This window comes from Rhinolophus sinicus, linkage group LG18 (genome assembly GCF_036562045.2).
Source record: "Rhinolophus sinicus isolate RSC01 linkage group LG18, ASM3656204v1, whole genome shotgun sequence".
Classification (NCBI taxonomy): domain Eukaryota; kingdom Metazoa; phylum Chordata; class Mammalia; order Chiroptera; family Rhinolophidae; genus Rhinolophus; species Rhinolophus sinicus.
In genome coordinates this window covers 11541892-11560470 of record NC_133767.1, presented here as the reverse complement: position 1 = coordinate 11560470, position 18579 = coordinate 11541892, and the positions used below count along the sequence as shown (strand labels likewise).

Here is an 18579-nt window from a genome sequence, read left to right as displayed (position 1 = left end):
TCGTGAAGAATGAATTTGGTTGCCTGACTTGGAGAGCTGAGCAAATAGATTGGGGAGGTATCTGTTCTGGGCAGAGGGAACAGCCCACGCAGAGGCCCAGAGGCATAAGAGATGGGGGTGCATTTAAGAAACATTTTGTCGTTTCGATGACCAGCGCCTACACGGAGGGTCTCTGGGGAACGTAAAGGAACCAAAGGTGGAGAAACTGGTAGGGACCGGAGGCTGCAAGGCCTTGTGAATCCTCGACTGAAATCTGTTGGAGACCTTGAACTACTTAAAGATTCTGAAGCAGACCGACTCAACGTATTTGTCTTTTGAAGGCACGTGTCCTGGGACAGAGTTTGGTCACCCGAGGGCAGGGTCAGGTATATGTTCTTGGGGGTGAGTCCCTCGAGGGTGTAGATGTAGGAAGAGAAAGGTAGGGGGAAACCTTGCCAACTTCAAATTTGGCAGTTTACAGAAACCCAAGAGAACAGCCATATTGAGTCCTTCCTGGGATGCCACCCACTTCCCATAATGAGCTCAGGTGTTCCTTTGAATTTACAAAGGCCTAGATTGGGAACTCGTTTCCTATTGCCGCTGTAATAAATGACCCCCTTAGTGGCTTAAAAGAATGCAGGTTTATTATATTATAGTTCTACAGGTCGATTTGTAAGGAAGCTGGTTGGTTACGCCGGAAAAAATGCCACCATTGATGTCTTCACTGAGTGTTTTGTAGGTGAGCAGGTGATTCTAAGTCCTTGTGGTTTAGGGTTTTTGTATAAACCAATGAAAATGGACAACATGTTACTCTTCAATAAGTAGAAAATTTATCTATTTAAAAACATAATGTGTGCTTATGCATAGAGTAAGGGTCTGGAAGTCAACTGAACAAACTGGGATTTCCAGGTTATGGGAAGGGGCAGGGGGGGGATTAAGGATAGTGATCAAATGAAATTTGAACCTCATCTATATTTTTTTGCAACAAAGAAAAGGCATTTATGTGTTGTGTAATTCAAATTTCATTGTATGGTGGTAACCCATATAAATAAAGGGTGTGGGGTATTCTGAATTCTGCGAGTTCTCCGAGAGGTTGTTTCTCCCCTCTGCCTGGTCCTGCTGGCTTTTCCAAAAGATAAAATCATTTCCCGCCCCACTTTATGTTCCTTAGAGAGGTTAAAATTTCCTTTTTAAATTAGTCATCCTCTAGATTACTCACCCCCGTGCTGCCGTTGCAAAGGGCTAGAATGTACATGGGAAACCTACTGTGAAATGGATCTTAAGCTTTGACCTAAGCGTGGTCCCAATGACATCTCTAACTTTGTCGCAGGGACAGATCGTTCCTAAATGTGCTTACCATGGATGAGAAACATCAGACATTTCCCTTCGGTAGCATCTTTTCATTTTATCTTTCCCCGAGTCACAATTCCAAAGGAAGAGGGAGCACTAGGGATGTGATTTTGAGAAGAGGTTCCATCATCCATTTCGTTTCCTTTAACCCCCGGTGGTATTTTCCAGTAGCAAGGAAACAGTCCAAGAGGGAGCAGTTTCTATGTGACACATAAGCCGCTTGGACTCAGAGAGAAAAGCAGAATTAATCAGACTATAAAAGTCACCAAGGGAGAAACCGACAGGCACACCAGACACTAGAACACCAGCCATAGCAAGCATCCCATTGGAAGCTTGAAAGAAGTTATTTTAGGACAAATGAAAGAAAGGGCTACTTTTGAAGCAGGTAGGTCATAGCGAAGAGCTGTGGAGTTGAGCTCTTTCTGGTTTTTATTCCAGGCTCCGCTCTAGCCATTTAAGATCAGGGGCGTTGTATCTTCCCCCCTCTTTGTTTCCCCATCTGCAAATTGGAAATAAAGATCGCAACGTCATCGCATTGTTGTGAGCCAAACACCCAGTTGCTCCTATAGCACATGGTGTCTTCCCTGCCTCCCATCCATCCATCCATCCATCCATCCATCCATCCATCCATATTAGATATCATAAATCAGGTTTAATGAGGTTTACATAAACTCCAGTAAATTTGGATTCCTTTCAAAGTAAAACATTTAAGTCATTTTTAGAGTGATGACACAAGTCAGAGAAGTCAAGATGGTACGTGCTTCCAGATTTCTAAGTGAAGTAGGGGGCGTTTAGAACACCTCTGCCATCTTCTAAGAGTCACGTCAAACAACTCATCCACCTCACTTTCCTCATAGACGACCTCCACGCACGTTACACAGGGCACACTGGACCCTTGGGGTTTAGACAGCCATCAATCTTCTTTTCTCTCCCTTCCTGGGCTCGTATGCACCGAGGAAAAAGGGCTGGCAGAATTGGAAGCAAGTGGCACTTTCCATCTGCCATTCATTTCGGAAGGCAGACACCTCTAACAAGCTAGCACCTGACAGATAAAGCCTTTGTGAGGAGCGTGGAACCAGCCAGCACCTTGTTTTCTTTACCTCTGATTAGTTCTGCTCTGAGCTTCTCTTCTGAAACTGAGAGGGGGGAAAAAAGAAAAAAGCCAGGTGAGACAGCAGAGCAAGTCCAGAACTGAGTGAGACCCAGGTGTGACTAATGACCTGCCTGAGTTTGGGGTTGTTACTGAGGCTCTGGTTTTCGCAGGGACCAAGGGGAAAGTGCATCCACAGTTATTGAGAGAGTTACATTCTCTCCCGACAGGGCCTACTGCGGGGGCTCCCTGCCATTGGAGTTTGGGTCCCAGACCCCAGCCACCCACGCCCTGGGGGGAAGGGTTTTCAAAGAAGCCTGGCCTGCTCCAGAGCTGGCCCTTTTAGGGTAGAAGATGATGGGGGCATAATGGAAATATCATTATATGGCATTTGCCTTTGGCTCCACGTTGCCATGGAAACAGAACATGGCTTGCTCATGGTAAACGACCTTGTCACTGCTTTTATATTATATATGCTCTCAGTTATTGTGCCAAAGTTATTTATAACCCGATGGAAGGAACTTCCAGGAGAGGAGCGCTGCTCCGCCTAATTGTTCCATGGGGAAAGGAGAGACATTCTGCTCCAAGGGAAAGGAAAGAGGAGGAAAAGAAAAAAAAAGTGAAACAAAAATAAATGGATAAACCCGTCTGCAAATCGTCTCTCAAATGCGGTTTTGCATTATTTAGGACCATGGGTCCTCCCCTGCATTTGTTTTCAATAGTCATTTGTGTGTGTGTGTGTGTGTGGGGGGGGGGGGTTATGTAGCCAGTATAAGATTTTCTCAAACTCTCATTAGGACTGTGAATTCCCTTTATATTCTCTGCTGAACTTTCCTTATAGTGGTTAGTGTGTTATCAAAGATTTTGAATTCCGGACTCAAACAAGCAGCTTTGTGAATTCCCTCCCACTATACGATAGCCTTTGAGGAAATTCTGATTTGGGGTTTGGAAGTTTTTTGAGTCCATGAACCAACGTAACCTTTTCTTTCGATTTCATACAGTGTCATCAACTTGATAATTTACCAAGTAAGGGTGTTTTAAACCCTAACCGTTGGCCATCTATTGACCATTACTGTCATTTTGGTAAAATATTGGCTGTGATAAGAGCTATGAAGATATACTGTAACAGATAATGTGTTTGATCACCTACTATGTGTCAGATGCACTAACCTTACCCCTCAGAGTGTGGCTGGTCAGCCTCACTGGGGAGTTTGGAGCACAGAGCATCAGAGCCCTCCCCAGACCTACCGAACCGACATCTAGCATTGAGTGAGGCCCCCAGGTGATGCGAACGGGCATTTTTTTAGGAGCCTTACTGTAGAGAAATGTGACTCCAGTTGTGGTTTGCACACTGTGACTTAGAGGTGCAGATTCTCAGGTCCTACCCGGCCCTCCCAGATCATAATCTCAGGGGTGGGGCCCAGCAACCTGTATTTTAACAAGCTCTTTAGGTGATTCTTATGATCGCGGAAGTATGCCAACCTCTGCGCTAAAGGGATCTTTCATTACCCCCTTTTTGCTGAGGAGAAAACCGAGTCGATGGGAGGAGAAGTCATTTCCACAAGTACTTAGTAAGTGGCCAAGTGGGGTTTGAACCTATGACTCTGGCATCCAAAGACCATGATGCTCTCCTGCCACCCTTTCTTTGATCGGTGTTCTCCATCGCGCTTAGCACTCTCCAAAACTCTTCTTTATTTGTTTACTTTCCATCTCCCCATCCAACGCTGGAATGGCACCTCCTTGGAAGCTGGGGACTTATCTGGCTTGCTCCTTGCTATTTGTCATTTGCCATTGCTAGACATTTTAGCAGACATCAGTCTCCCTGGGGGGCTGTGTCCCCACAGATGGCCAGGGTCTACCCCAGAGTGTCTGGTTCAGCAGGTCTGGGGTGGGGCCTGAGATTCTGCATTTTTGACAAGCTCCCTGCTGCTGCCGGTCTGTGGACCTCACTTGGAGTGGAGAGAGTTTTTTCAAAGGCAGAAGAAGTGCGTCTGTGTGTGGGGTGGGGGAGGAGCTGGCCACCATTTGCGTTGTGCTTCTTGCTGCCCCTCGTCGCCTGGCGTTCCACACACTTTGCAGACTTTGCCTCATTAATCTTTCCCACCCTGGGAGGGCCTCTGTGACAGACACTGGTGGCTTTGTGTCACAGATGGAGAGGCAGCAGTGCTGAGGGAATGTGACAGGCCCAAGGTCACATAGTGAGTCCCTTGAATGAACCCAGAATAGAAACACCGCCGCCTGCCATGAAACCCTCCTCTCCTCGCTCCCACGAACCCCCCAGCCTCCAAGCCTGCAAAGCCCCCTCATGTCCTCTCTACCGTCGCCCACTTGCGCTGCCTCCAGAATTGGCTTTGTTTCTTTTCACTCACCCTCCGGAGACCCAAGTTCAAGGTAAGATTTAGCTCCTTGTGAGTTCCTTGCAACTTGGACTCTGGACTGGTTCTCCGTCAAGAGCAATTAATTATAGGACCATGAGTCCTTGGAAGAGCCGCTTGAGTCTTGTGTCTGATGGCCACCAAAGGCCATCGAGAGTCTCCCTTTGCTCTTTCTCTGCATGCCGTCAGAGCGTCTGCGTTCATTTTCACGGACAAGCTGATCATCCGAGATAATTGCCGCAGGTACAGATGCCCAGACCCCAACTTGAGTCCTAGAGACCCAAATCCGTAGGGGTGGAGACCAAGCACCAATTTCACTAATGAGTTCTTCATGTGATTTTGATGCAAACCTGTCCTGGAAAATTCCTAGTGGAGGAAGGGTGGGCGAGCTTTCGGGAGTCCTAACAGCCCTCTTCCTGGTTGGGGGATGGCTTGGACTGCCTTCTCTGAGCTGCGTTCTGTAATGCTGATAGTACATGTTTGAAATCCTGGATGAGTAGGTGGGTTCCTGGTCCTTCCTTAGAGAATGTTTCTCCATCTGGTTGAAAGTCTGTCGCGTTCCATGACTCTCCGATGGGCAACGCGTATTAGCACTTACACAAAATAAAATTTGGTGGAAACTGCTTTGCTTTTTTCATGAGCCAGCACTCATCTGGAGGCATGGAAAAATTCATTTGGTTTAGTCAAAATGGAAATGGGCCAATGAAAGTAAATGGTAAGATGGTCCCCCATTTGTTGGCGTTGAGCCATGCGTGTTGGTCGGCTTTCCTTCTTGACGTCCATTGGAAAGTGGATGATTCCATATGGAAAGTCTGTGGATGGGCTGTTGAACTCAAGCGACAGTGAAATTGGCATCAGATATGGTCCTGTGGCCTGCGTAGACATAGAAGGGTTAGTTCTGACTGCCTCCCTGGTTATTTTAGAATTTAGCCAACTTGAATGTGTGATTCTATTCATATGAAATGTCCAGAATAGATGAATCCATAGAGACAGAAAGCAGCTTGGTGGTGGCTGGGGCTGAAGGAGGGGAAATTGGGAGCAATTGCCTAATGAGTATGGAGTTTCCTTTTGGAGTGCTGAAAATGTTTTGGAACTAGGTAGAGATGGTGGTTGTACAACATTGAAGGTGCTTAATCTCATTGGATTGTTAACTTTAATATAGTTAATTTTACGTTACGTGACTTTCATCCCAATTGAAAAAAAAAAAAAAAAAGCAACCCATGAAACACATAGAAACGAAACAAACCCTAACCCAACACCACGCATCCTTCCCTTCTCTCAAAGACCTTACCCTAACTTAAGAGAACATTAATAGCAAATCTTTTCTGTTGCTTCCACATTAAAGGAGTTCTTTTCCCCTGGCCTCACGTATCTTCATAGAAAAATGATAAAATGGGTATAAGTCATCATTGCAACGGGCAGGTGGTGTAACAGCATCATTTAGGATCCCGGGGCCACGTTTAGGTAGGAAAGGACACGTGGAAGGTAAGACTTGGACGTGTTAAGAAATGTGTATTATTCTTTGACTAAAAAGCAGACTCAAATGTCAGGGATCTTCTAAGAGAGTCAACTTAAGGTTCATTGAAATGGGAGGCAGGAATAACCTTTCTGCTCTATTCTAATGTGATCATTTGGTAGATTTCCTAGGCTGTGTCTGCCGCCCTTCCATACACACACCCAGCAGTAAACATACTTTGATTGAGGGTGTGTTTGAAGTTTAAAATAATCAGTTTGGATTCATTTCAGTCTTATATGATAATGAATATTTATTGAGTCCCTACTATAGATCCCAAACTTGGCGTGCATTATCCACGTTTGCAGTCCAGTGACCCTGTGATACAGGGTCTGCTATTGTTGCGTTTCGGAAATGAAGAGAGCAAGGCCCCAGCATCTTAGTGAACTGACGCAAGTTAACAAAGCTGTGAAAACAGCAGAGCTGGGATTGGAGCGCTGGGCGGACGGAACCCCAAAGTACTCTGCACATCACGGGTTGCATGGAATGTCCCTTCAGTGTTTTTCAGTGGCCTAAGATGAAGGGTTGTTAAGGGGTAGCTCTGTGGCCAAGCACCCCTACAGGTGAACAGGGGGTTCTCTGCACAAAACGAGCAACCTGGTATTCTAAGGTATAGTTTCCTCCTAAGAGTGTTAGGATCAGGCCTCCCCCCCCCCCGCCCCCATCAATCCCGTTCCATCACTTGTGTCCGTTTGACCTTGACCAAGCTCCGCACACCATCTTTGCCCCATTGTCTTTCTCTGTAAAATGGATAGAAGAATGACTTCTTAGCAGGGCTGTAACAAGAATTCAAAGAGACGCTATCTATGAGAACACCTAGAGTGCTGGGTCCCCAGGCGACACCCACTCACTTTCCCCTTCTCGGTCCTTGAAGCAGTGGCCCCTTTCGGTCAGTGTGGGCCTCTGCATCCCCCGTCCTCCTTCTGCACTGAATAATGGTCTGCAAACAATTGTAGAAATCACGGAGCATTTACCTGGATAAGTAATTCTCACCTTGAACCAAGAAGTTCATGTGTCAGTTTGGTGTTGTCACAGGGCAGCCATAGACTGGCTTTCTTTCGGTGTAATGATTTTTTTATCCTCTGCTTTAAAAAAACAAATGACTTCTATGGTCCTGGCACTGACTCCCCCGCAATCCTGCACACAATCCACAGCCTCCCTTGGCCCCGTCTGCCGGGGCAGAGGGACCCGCAGGGCCAGGGTGGCCATTCCTGTGGGGGGAGGGTGATTGTTCTGCCAGCCTCAGGATTAAGTACCCTGGAATAGGCTGGCTCCTGGGAGGCCCAGCATGGGAGCTGATTGTTTTGGCTTGAGCACATTCTTTGAGAGCTTCACATTTCTAATAATTAAGACCCAAGATGCTGTGGCTGTTACACTGGCTGCATTTTGTTTCCTCCATGTGTGGCAGAATGGCCTGATTTCATTTCCTCATAATTAAAGTATTCCACACCACAGTATGCGTTTGGAGCAGTTATTAGGATAATCTGCCCTTTTTCCAGCAAAAGCATACATCCAGAAATGCATTTAGTTCAAACCTCTGGTGACAAGGAAAGTCCTCCTTCCCTCGCTCCCTCCTTTCTCCCTCTTTCCCTCCATGTGTTGAGACATCACTAGGTACATAGTAAGGGTTCACTAGTCATTTTAAGAAGCGAATTATAATGGTGTATAAACCCAGTTTTTAACAATCTTGGGTGATTAGAGTTAAGTTGGTACCTTAGCCTTTGTCCCTCTAAATCTTATAGGGGATCAATTTGCAACAACACAAATCATCAAAATTGTAGGAAAGTGTTGAGAGTGTCTTTCATTGCATAGTAAGTGTTTTCTTTCAGACAGATAGATTTGGGTGACGAGTTTCAGAATAATTTTCTCTGTAGACACTAGGGATTCTTGAAGACTCTCTCTCTCTCTCTCTCTCTTTATGTTTAACGTGAAACATTGACTTCAAATATGGTTATCCTCTCTGGAATTATATTGGAAGGTTATTGAATCACTTTCGCCTTGATTTCTGAGTTTCCTACCATAGCCTTGACGCAGTGAGTCACAGCTGTCAAACTCTATCTCATCTCTTCCTCTTTCCCTTCATCCTCCAGAATCTCAACACTCTGATACTCAGCCTTCTAGAATCTTCCAGCTCAAGACCCCAAACTATGCCCTGACTCCTAATATTTACAATATCCGCCTTCACAAACCTTCCAGTTAGGGGAACAGATTTTAGTTTCCCAGCATTTGGTATACAGCTCTGTTATCTCTTCCCCTTTTGATAACCCCCATTGCTCCACTTCAAACCTACTCCTTTGATACGAGGACTGTAGCTTATGAATGTTCCTGATAATGTCGTGTTTCCCTCAAAATAAGACCAGGTCTTATATTAAGGTTTTCTCCAAAAGATGCATTAGGGCTTATGTTTAGGGGATGTCATCCTGAAAAATTATGCTAGGGCTTATTTTCCAGTTAGGTCTTATTTTCGGGGAAACACGGTATTAAGAAGGGTCCTTGAAACATAAAGTATAAATACCTGCTTTCAAGAGCCACGTGACACCATCTTGGAAATCAGGCAATACCAAAGTAGGTTTTTAAAACAGCTTTATGGAGGTATAATTTATATAGCATAAAAAATTCACCGATTTTAATTTAAAACTTCAATTATCTTTAGGAAATTTACAATCTAATTTTAGAACTATTCCATCTCCCCCAAAAGATCCTTCCCTACGCCCATTGGCGGTCATTCTCTTTTTCTACCCTGAGCCCCAGTCAACCTCTAATTTACACTGTTTGTTACGGCACGAGTCATAATGGCCAAAAAGTGTGAAAAATCCAAATGTCCATCCATTGGTGGATAAACAAAACTCGCTACACCCGTACAATAAAATACAGTTTAGCAAAAAGAAACTACAGAGAGACAAACAAAAAACCAGAGTGCTAATATAAGCTACAGCGTGGATGGACCTCAAAAAGCATTATACACACATTAAAAAGAAGTCGGAAGCAGACGTCTCTATATTGCAGCAGTCCATTTTTATGAAATGTCCAGAAGAGACAAATCCAAAGTAGGCTGTTACTTCTGCTTCCCAGTAGGCAAACACACCTCTGTTTTCTGTTTTAGGAGCTTACACTACTCACTGCCTCAGGTCCCTGGGGCTAATGCTCTTTAAAACAGATACAGCTTTTCTTGTGGTTGAGTAACATTCCTTTGTGTATGTGGACCACTGCCGTTGGCGACAACATGGATGGATCTTGAGATTATCATATTAAGTAAAATAAGTCAGACAGAAAAAGTTGAGAACTATATGACTTCACTCATATATGGGATATAAAACTGAAAGCCACAAACGAACAAGACAAACAAACAAACAAAAACTCATAGACACAGACAACAGTTTAGTGGTTACCAGAGGGTAAGGGGGGTGGGGGGTGGGAGATGAGGGTAAAGGGGGTCAAATACGTGGTGATGGAAGGAGAACTGACTCTGGGTGGTGAGCACAGAATGCAGTATACTGATTATGTATTACAGAATTGTACACTTGAAACCTATATAATTTTACTAACCAATGTCACCCCAGCACATTTAATAAAAAAAGACATAGCTAATTTGTCCCTTTTTAGATTTGCTTTTTCCATTTTGTCTGCTGAGGGAAGAAATCCAGAAGCCCAGAGGGAGATGGTGGCTTGGCTTGAGCCCTATAAAAAGAGACCCACCAGCCCTCTCCTTACCTGCATTTTACCTGCATTTGGCCCATTTGGGACCAAGCTTCATTTTTAAGTTAGTATGTTGGAGAATGTATGGAACATCTGCTGGGAATTAGCGGCAGGTAGGAATGTTGGAGGTGCTCGTTTGTTTTCAACATAAGCCATTGGCAACACATGACTCATCTGTTGCTGGAAGGTAGCTGCTATCTCGTACCTACACCGTGATTCCAGTTGTGACAACATCCATAGCTCAGGAGGGAAAAAAAAGAATCAGAGATTTGGTCAACAGACTTATCATCAACTCCACATTTTTGAAAAGGAAAATAATACCATCTTAGCCTATTTAACACTGGTATCCTGGGGTGGGAGGGCCTTATTTTGTACTGTGTTCTGTTTGTAAAATAGTATGCTGTAGACTAGTCAAGGAAAAGTTGGACAATAGAAAAATATACATATATATATATATTACAAGAAAATTTCTCTCTCTCTCTCTCTCTCTCTCTCTCTCTCTATATATATATATATATATATATGGAGATAAATTCTCTTGTAATTCCTGCTATCTTAGGGACTTGCTAGCATCATTTGGTAGATTCCTTTTGCATTTACTTTTTTCTGTGTGTAAGTGAGTGCTCACAGAGTATTTGATTGGTCTCAAGCTATATCTATTACTGTGCCCTGCTATGGTCACTTGACATTTTATTATGAACACTTTCCTCTATGACATTAAATATTCTCCAGGAAGATAAACTTAACCTAACATTTGGGTGTGTCATCAGACTTCCCATTCTCCAACTGTTAGACACTGATATTGTTTCAGGTTTTCTTTTTCTTTTTGTTTCTTTCTTTTTTTTTAAGTGTTAAAGCTGCAGTGAAAATCCTTGAACAGAGATCTTTGATCACATCTCTTACTTCCCTTGGACAAGTCCTTAAACATAAAATAACTGCCTCCTTAAGGCAGTTTAAAGGATTTAAATTGTCATTGCTTCTTCACCATGTTAAATATTAAGTGTTTGTACTTATAAACAGTGCATGAGAAATGCCCTCTACACTTGCCCATGGACTTTCATTCAGAAAGCTGTTAGGAAAATCCCCATGGCCCAGTAGCATGGTCCATCACTCATGGAAGCATATACATTGTAAAGTAATTATAACCCCCCTGCTCCTTTTGAAAAATTCCTACAACCTCTATGACTAATGCCATTCAGAGCATCCCAGGGGACCAAACATTATAATCGGCATCCCTGGAGTTCTGGGTCACCTGGCCATTCCCATGTTGCTTCAGAGATACACACAGTTCTTTATTTCTTTGATTTCTAGTTACAAATCTTGCCATAGGTTTCTCCTGGGGTCTTGACCATGGCCTTTTTGTTCATCATGGTCTGGTGATCTCCTGACTCCCTGGTGATGGCCACCGTCGGTCTTGTTAATAAGGTCTGGGAATCTTTCTTCTCCTCTTCATCCATGAAATGCTCTTCCAGGTGTGTCACTTTTCTTACACAAGTTCAACAGGTGTTGTTGCTTCTTTGAGATGAGGTCTTATCCATATTTTCAGGAAACATGTCCTTGTATATTTTTACTAAGATATTCTTCTCTCCTTTGAAGCTAAACTCCAACTTGACAAGTGTCAGTTTATTGCTAAATTTGTCCCTTAGTATTGTACCATATGTTAATACTCTCTAAATATTATTAAAGTGGAGTAGATATTACTTTCCAGGCAATCTATGTCCAAGTTGCACTCAATGGATGGATGGATGGATGGATGGATGGATGGATGGATGGATGAGTGGGTAGGTAGATGGGTGACCAAATTGATAGATGGATAGATGGATGAATGGCTGGTATTTTCCAGATCCCACTACCTATAGCCTACATTATGCACTGAGAAAAAATGGTGAATTAGTTGTGACTTAATTCATTAAGACCGCCAGATCCCTGGAACTTGAATTCCAATCAGAGTTTTAGCAAAGCTTAGCCCCAAAGTCATTGCTTTTCTTGCCTTGCCATTTAGGATTAGGCTTGGAAGAAACCTCAACTATCACATCACACACAGCTACTATTTGCTATTTATTCTGGTGGAAATGTTAGGCCCACTCTTGATACGAAATGTAATGTATCGGAAAGAGTCAAGTATCAAGTGAAGGGAGTGAGCAGCACACCCATTACTTCTTTGAAGAGTTTTTAATGACTAGGAATGCAGTATTCTATGGATGGTCAATGAACTGAATGCAATACACGTGTCTCGCTGTCGTTTTGTAGACCAAAGCCTTCGCTCTGTGTGATAAAGCATTAGGCATGTGGCACTGTAGCAGAATGGTTATGGGAGAAGGTCCCGGAACCAGCTTTCTGCGTTCTAGTGACAAGTCTACCATTTGATGCAGATGTGACAATGGATCATTGTTTCCTCGTCTGTGGTGTAGCGATCCTAACACTTGGAAGATGGTGGTGGTGTTAGGATTAAAGAACACGGCATGTGTAAGAGGTTACCAGAGTGCTGGTCACATCGTAGTAAGTGCTAATGTCAGGAGGTGATGTTATCCCGTGTCATTATTATTACTAAGGAGTGGATTTGGGGTTGGGATAGAAAGCAGGCTCTCAGCAAATATGGTGGGTTTATTCATTTCCTCTTGCTGCTTTGTCCAATGGTCACAAAATGGTGGCTTACTTAACATAACAGAAATTTATTCTGTCACTGGTGTAGATGACAGAACTCTCAAATCAGCATCACTGGGTCATTGCCAGGGCATGGTCAGGGCCTTGCTCCCTCTGGACACTTTAGGAGAGCATCTGCTCCCTGCCTCTTCCAACTTCTGTGGTCGCTGGCATTCATTGGCTTATGGTGGCATCCCTCCAGTTCATGCCTCCTTCTTCACGTCACCTCCTCTTCTGAATATGCCTCTTGTAATGACACTTGTCATTGGATTTAGGACCCACCCAGGTAAGTCTAGGATAATCTCCCCATCTCAAGGTTCTTAACATAATCACATTTACAAAGACCCTTTTCCTTCATACGGGAATATTCACAGGCTCCAGCAATTAGGACCTGATCTCTTCCAGTGGCCATTATTCCGCCAAATACAATAGGTTAGAAATGAAACTTAATTTTCCGTTGTATAGGGAGATGTGCCTTTTCAAAGATTTTACCGCGTCGTCTACAAAACTAATGACAGTATCAGCGGGGACATTCTCTAAATAGTGCTCTTTGTTTTCTGCAGAAGCATTGATCCTTTTTTCCTCTAATATTTGAGTAAAGCTAATTTTATGAATAAAAACGCCTGCAGCAAAAAGCATGTATCGATCATCTGTGGATCAATATGTAATATTTATATTTCACTGAATCTTCACGCCGTATTTTAGATTTGCTCCTCTGTCAATTTTGCAATGATCTGTGCTAATTCCCAAAGACCTACTCTTTTATATTGACTTCATTTCATCCTCTCATTCTATGAAAAGCATTTCTTATCACCCCAGAGGTTGCCGGAGGATGTTTTTTTTACACAGAGGCAGCATAAAATAGTCGATGATATATTTGTTGTAAGAAATTCTATCTCCATTGTAGTCCGAACTTAAATTTCCCAGGTGTTCATTTGCTTTCTGTAGTTTTGAGTGCTCTTAAAAATACATTTGCAGTCACGATTGCCTGGGTGAAGTATAAATCCTCGATATTAGAATTTTTATGCGTTAGAAATAATAAATGAGCGCTTACCAATTAAAGATAAAAAATTACTTGGCTGGAGATAGTAGAATACTTTATCAGTATTATTAGAATTTAAGAGCAGCTGAAATGCCACAGGAATCTCTGTACAACATTTGCGTTCAGAAAGTTGGCTTAGGGATAACTTACATTCTTCTCTTCAATTTTACATCAAACGGGACATTATATAAATTGTAAGAAAGAGCAGAACTCCTGTTGAACTGAATCAAATAGAGACCATTTCACCCGTTATACCTGGAAATCACTTTTTTGTGTATCTTGGGTTCCTAATAACACAGGTTTCACTTTGCACACTCATTTTAACATCACACTTGTAATAAATGACCTCATATGATTTATTATAAAACAAACTATTTTAAAAGCATCCATGTTTTATCTCGAAGCCTGTCTGCTCTCCGTGTAGAAGAGTTTATTTCAGGGATGATCACGATAGAATTTTCACTCTGATTTTTGTTTTTCTCTGTGTTCTCTTCACTGTTTTTAAAATCCATTATTCTTAATAGCTCTCTGGTGCTCTGGTTTGTTTCCTGTAGGTCATCATGACTTCTTTCCAGCAGCATCACAATTCTCCACAGCTTCATAAATAACCTCTCTGGAAATTGATGATTTCTAGAGAATAACATGGCATCCTAGGTAAGCACTAACAAAAAAATTAAAAAAAGGTTACCTTTTCAGAAGACGATCCTATTAGGAGAAGCAGAATTCTGTATCCTGCACAAACACAATTGATACCTAAATAGTGTGCATTTTTAAGCAGCCATTTGTGAAATGATGTGGATTTAATGGCAGATTAAAACAACTACCCGCTGGGCTGTTTCAAAAAACAAAACCCTCCAATTAAGATGGATCCATGAGAATGTGAAATCAATCCACCATACCACTGAGTACCTCCTATGAGAAGGACACTCTGCTGCTGACATGAAAGCAGAAAGGGAGAGCTGGAAATCATCTGTCCTGAAAATTGTATAATTATCTAGAGCAATAGCTCTCAGTGGGGGCGATGTTGCCCCCCCGCCCCAGGAAGACATTTGGCAGTATCTGGAGACATCCTTGGTTGTCACAATGAGGGGAGTGGTGCTGCTGACACTTAGTGGGTGGAGGCCAGAGATGCTGCTAAACAGAGTACCAGACACAGGATGGCCCCACAACACAGAACTATCTGGCCCCAAATGTCAATAGTTTTGAGGTTGCAAAACCCTGATCTATAGTATAGACACAGGAAAAAACACACACGTAGAAAGTGTTTTGATGTGTCAAGCCCATCATAATAATGCCCAGACTCTTCATAGGGGTTCAGGCCAGAGAAGAGTTAACTGGGGATTATATAGGGGTGCGATGTGGAGGTCAGATCTCATACTAGGGTTACAAAATGTTATTTTACCCTAAAAGATGGGCTGAGAGAGAATGTGAGGGCATTTCACAAAGAGAAATGGCAATGCAGGAATGATAGTCATAATTCTCAATAATGAGTATGGTGTGTACACTGAGTGGTTCCAATGGACGCCCCGCCCGTTGTAACAAACGCACACCCTTACACCTTAGTTGTGCTTACAGACCTTATATCAGACTAGGGACAGCTACCCTTTCTCGAAGCTCAATCGGATAGTCTAGTATTGCTACTGCGATGGATGTTATCTCTTTGAGGCTTGTGAATAAGAAATTGTAACGTCATCTGACAGGCAAAGTGGGTTGTGAAACCATCAACAACTTTTGAATTAGGAGTTTCTAAGAAAATTCTTTTTCATGCCTCTTCCACCTATCTTGTTAGTATTTCTTAAAAGATGTTAAGTGTATAATCTTTCCCTAGGGTTGTCCCATGACTGGTTTTGAGTGGTGTCTCTGCTAAATAAACAGAATATTTTTCATTGGCAGTGCCAGGGCAGAAGGAAAATGTGACATCGAAGGCAGTATTTTAAGGAGTTTAATTTGGCGGCAATATGCAAATAATTTGGAATAAGAAGACACAAGAAAGGAAGACCTTTTTAATTGCTTGGGTGCAGGCAGTGGGATTGGAAGTTAAGTGATGTATGCTGGAGCCTGTGATTATTAGAGAATCAGTATTAGCTACTGTTTCTTGACTTCCAGTGAGTGATTTCATAAATGGGGATCAACTTTTGGATGTATTGAAATAATTCACATAAAATAGCTGGCCCAGGGGAGGAGTGATTTTGAAATTGAGAGACATTTGCTGAAGGTGTGATTATTAAAGAATCAGTAAAATCTAATCTCATCTTTCTCATCTTCCATTAACTGATTGGATCCAAAGATAGTTAATGCATGGGTTCAATGAAATAATTCACTTAGAATACTTGGCCCAATAAAGCAGTGGTTTTGAACTCAATGTATCTGGTATATTCCAGTTCTTCCAAAAATAGCTAGATGGCAGAAATTAATCTTTGAATTCTTCAGTGTCATGAGGATTATAATAAATTATATGCACTTCCAGAGCTTACACTGCAAGGGTTATGGGAGATCATGCATGGAAATCACTGAGAACATTGCCTGAAATCTTGTAAGTGCTCAATAAATGAATATAATACGTGTTACTTATAATATTTATCCAATATGTGGATTCAAGAAGAGAAATCAAAGTTAACCTCGAGATGTTGAGTATTTGTCACTGGAGTAAAAAAGGTGTATTAAGGAAGTCACATGGGGAGTCAAGTTTGAAGTGAGAGATGGAATAAAGTCAGGTGTACACGCCCAGAGCTTGAGATAGACAGCTCACATCAAAGCAAAATGCTTAGTGGGTGTTTGGAGGGTGGAGCTGGTATCCGAGAGACCAAAGCAAGGTGTGCAGGTGCGAATTTTCAGAATTTTTCTCAGTCAGCTCTTTTAGTCACTATTGGTTATTGTTTGCTTTTCTAACCTCCTTTGGTCCTAGGCGAGGCCACAGGACACACTTCCAGCCAACGAAAATGTATTGATCAGCCCTTGCCACCACAGTGCTGGGTAACAAATCATCCTAAAACACAATGATTCCTATAAGCATATTTTTCTTACTTAGGGATCTGTGGGTCTACAGCAACATGAGTGCAATTTGTCTGGTCCAGACTGGAGCGAGGGCTCCAAACTACAGGTTGAGTCTAGATCTTTCCCAGGTGTCTTTCATGCTCCTTGGACTAGAGACGTCCTGGATTTTGTTCTCCTCATGGTGAATTACATAAGGACAAAAGGACAGGGCCAATGGTGAAAGCACGTCTAAGCTTCTGCTCACACCACATCCCCTAACATTCCATTGGCCAAAGCAAGTCGTATGGCCAAAACCCGAGATCCAGTGCTGTCAGAAGCTCACCATGAAGCCATGGTAGGGATGTGATGTGAAAGGGGGTGAGAAGGCAGGGTGAATGAGTCACCCTGCCGCAGAGACAAAAGGAAATCTGCTGGAGGCAGGGGTTTTGAGAAAGCTCGTGTGTCCATTAAAAAAACGAAAAGAGGGCCGGCCCGGTGGCTCAGGCGGTTAGAGCTCCGTGCTCTTAACTCCGAAGGCTGCCGGTTCGATTCCCACATGGGCCAGTGGGCTCTCAACAACAAGGTTGCCAGTTCAATTCCTCGACTCCCGCAAGGGATGGTGGGCAGCGCCCCCTGCAATAAAAAAAAAAAAAAAAGAAAAAAAAAAAAAAGAAAAGAAAAATAGAGACAGAAGCAGCTGGCACTGCTTCCTGGCCCTTCTTCCTGGCATCTGTGTGGACCTGTTGACTGGCCCCATGGCATCCTTCTTGTGGTCATGATGCAAAGGTCAAGAGCATCCTGGACACACAGTTTTGATGTTATACAGCCATCGAAGCAAGGGCTACAGATTTATCGATGTTGAAGCCCTGAAGTCATGTTTGCTGTTTCTTCCAGTGAAAAGCAATACTAATGACACAGTAAAGGTATGAGAAAGGAGAAAAACAGAAATGGAAGCTAACTCTTGGGGTTCCCCTCCATTTGGAGTATGGGGGAGGGGCGTGGTGCCTAGCTTGTAATATGCACTATAGAAATGTTTGTTGCCTTGAATGGATTCAGAGGAGCCAGACAGATCACATTCCCCACTCCTGTTTACATCTATTATTCTTCTGCCACGCCATTCTCGTTTGCCCCCATCCCAGAGAATCCTGGACCACCACCTGCATAATAATGCCATTGTATTATCACGATCTGAAACCCTAGGGTTGATATCCAGCTGTTCTAAATAGAGCAGGTTTCTGTCAAAGAGATTTCACTTAGGGCTAAGCATGACTGTATTGAAACTACTGCCACCCAGAGAGACAGTCTTTATTTACCATTCTTCCTAGTTGTCAATGTCTACCTAGATATGCACTGATTATTTTTCTCTCCCTCCCTTGTCTCTCATCGTCACAAAGGAAAAAGTTTGGTGTTAAAGGCTGATCTAATGTCGGCAAGTAAATTCTTCTCTCACAGATCATTGTATAATCTAGGTTCTTAGATGAATACGATTTCCATCTCATGCAGTGAGAGGTAATCTCGTGTAAATATGAAATTGTAGGAGTGCCTTTGAAATTGAAGGCCACAAGGGCCTCAGTAGCACTTTTTTGGTGTATACGTAGCATTTTGACCTGATTGCTTATAAGAATGATAACAGTCGCTGCAGTTGAACTTATCATTGTTTATGGTTCATTTTTCTTATAATATGAATGAAATGTAGCCAATTAGAATCAATGGAACACAAGACTTCTTGGAGAGGGATATAACTTATGGACCACTAACACTGCCTTCAGTTCAATCTTTCTGATACTGTTTTTATCAGACAAATAATGAGAACATACCCACCTTGTCTATTGGTATCAAACCCCTTTGAAATTTTAGGTCAGAAGTTTTTTTTTTGTTTTGTTTTGTTTTCCAAATTTATTTATTTGTTTTTTAATTA

General features: G+C 42.7%; 1 protein-coding gene across 28 annotated transcripts in view; it reads left to right on the top strand.

The window, feature by feature from the left end:
- Positions 1 to 18579, top strand: part of RBFOX1 (RNA binding fox-1 homolog 1) — a 1997160-nt gene that overhangs the window by 648593 nt on the left and 1329988 nt on the right. The window contains exon 1 of one of the 28 annotated variants that reach the window (XM_074323050.1): positions 11449 to 11475. The exons of the other annotated variants lie outside the window; for them this stretch is intronic. Coding sequence (XP_074179151.1) covers positions 11464 to 11475 — 12 coding nt within the window. The 5' untranslated portion in view covers positions 11449 to 11463. Of the gene's footprint in view, positions 1 to 11448; positions 11476 to 18579 lie in introns of those variants that run through there. 28 annotated transcript variants of the gene reach the window in all.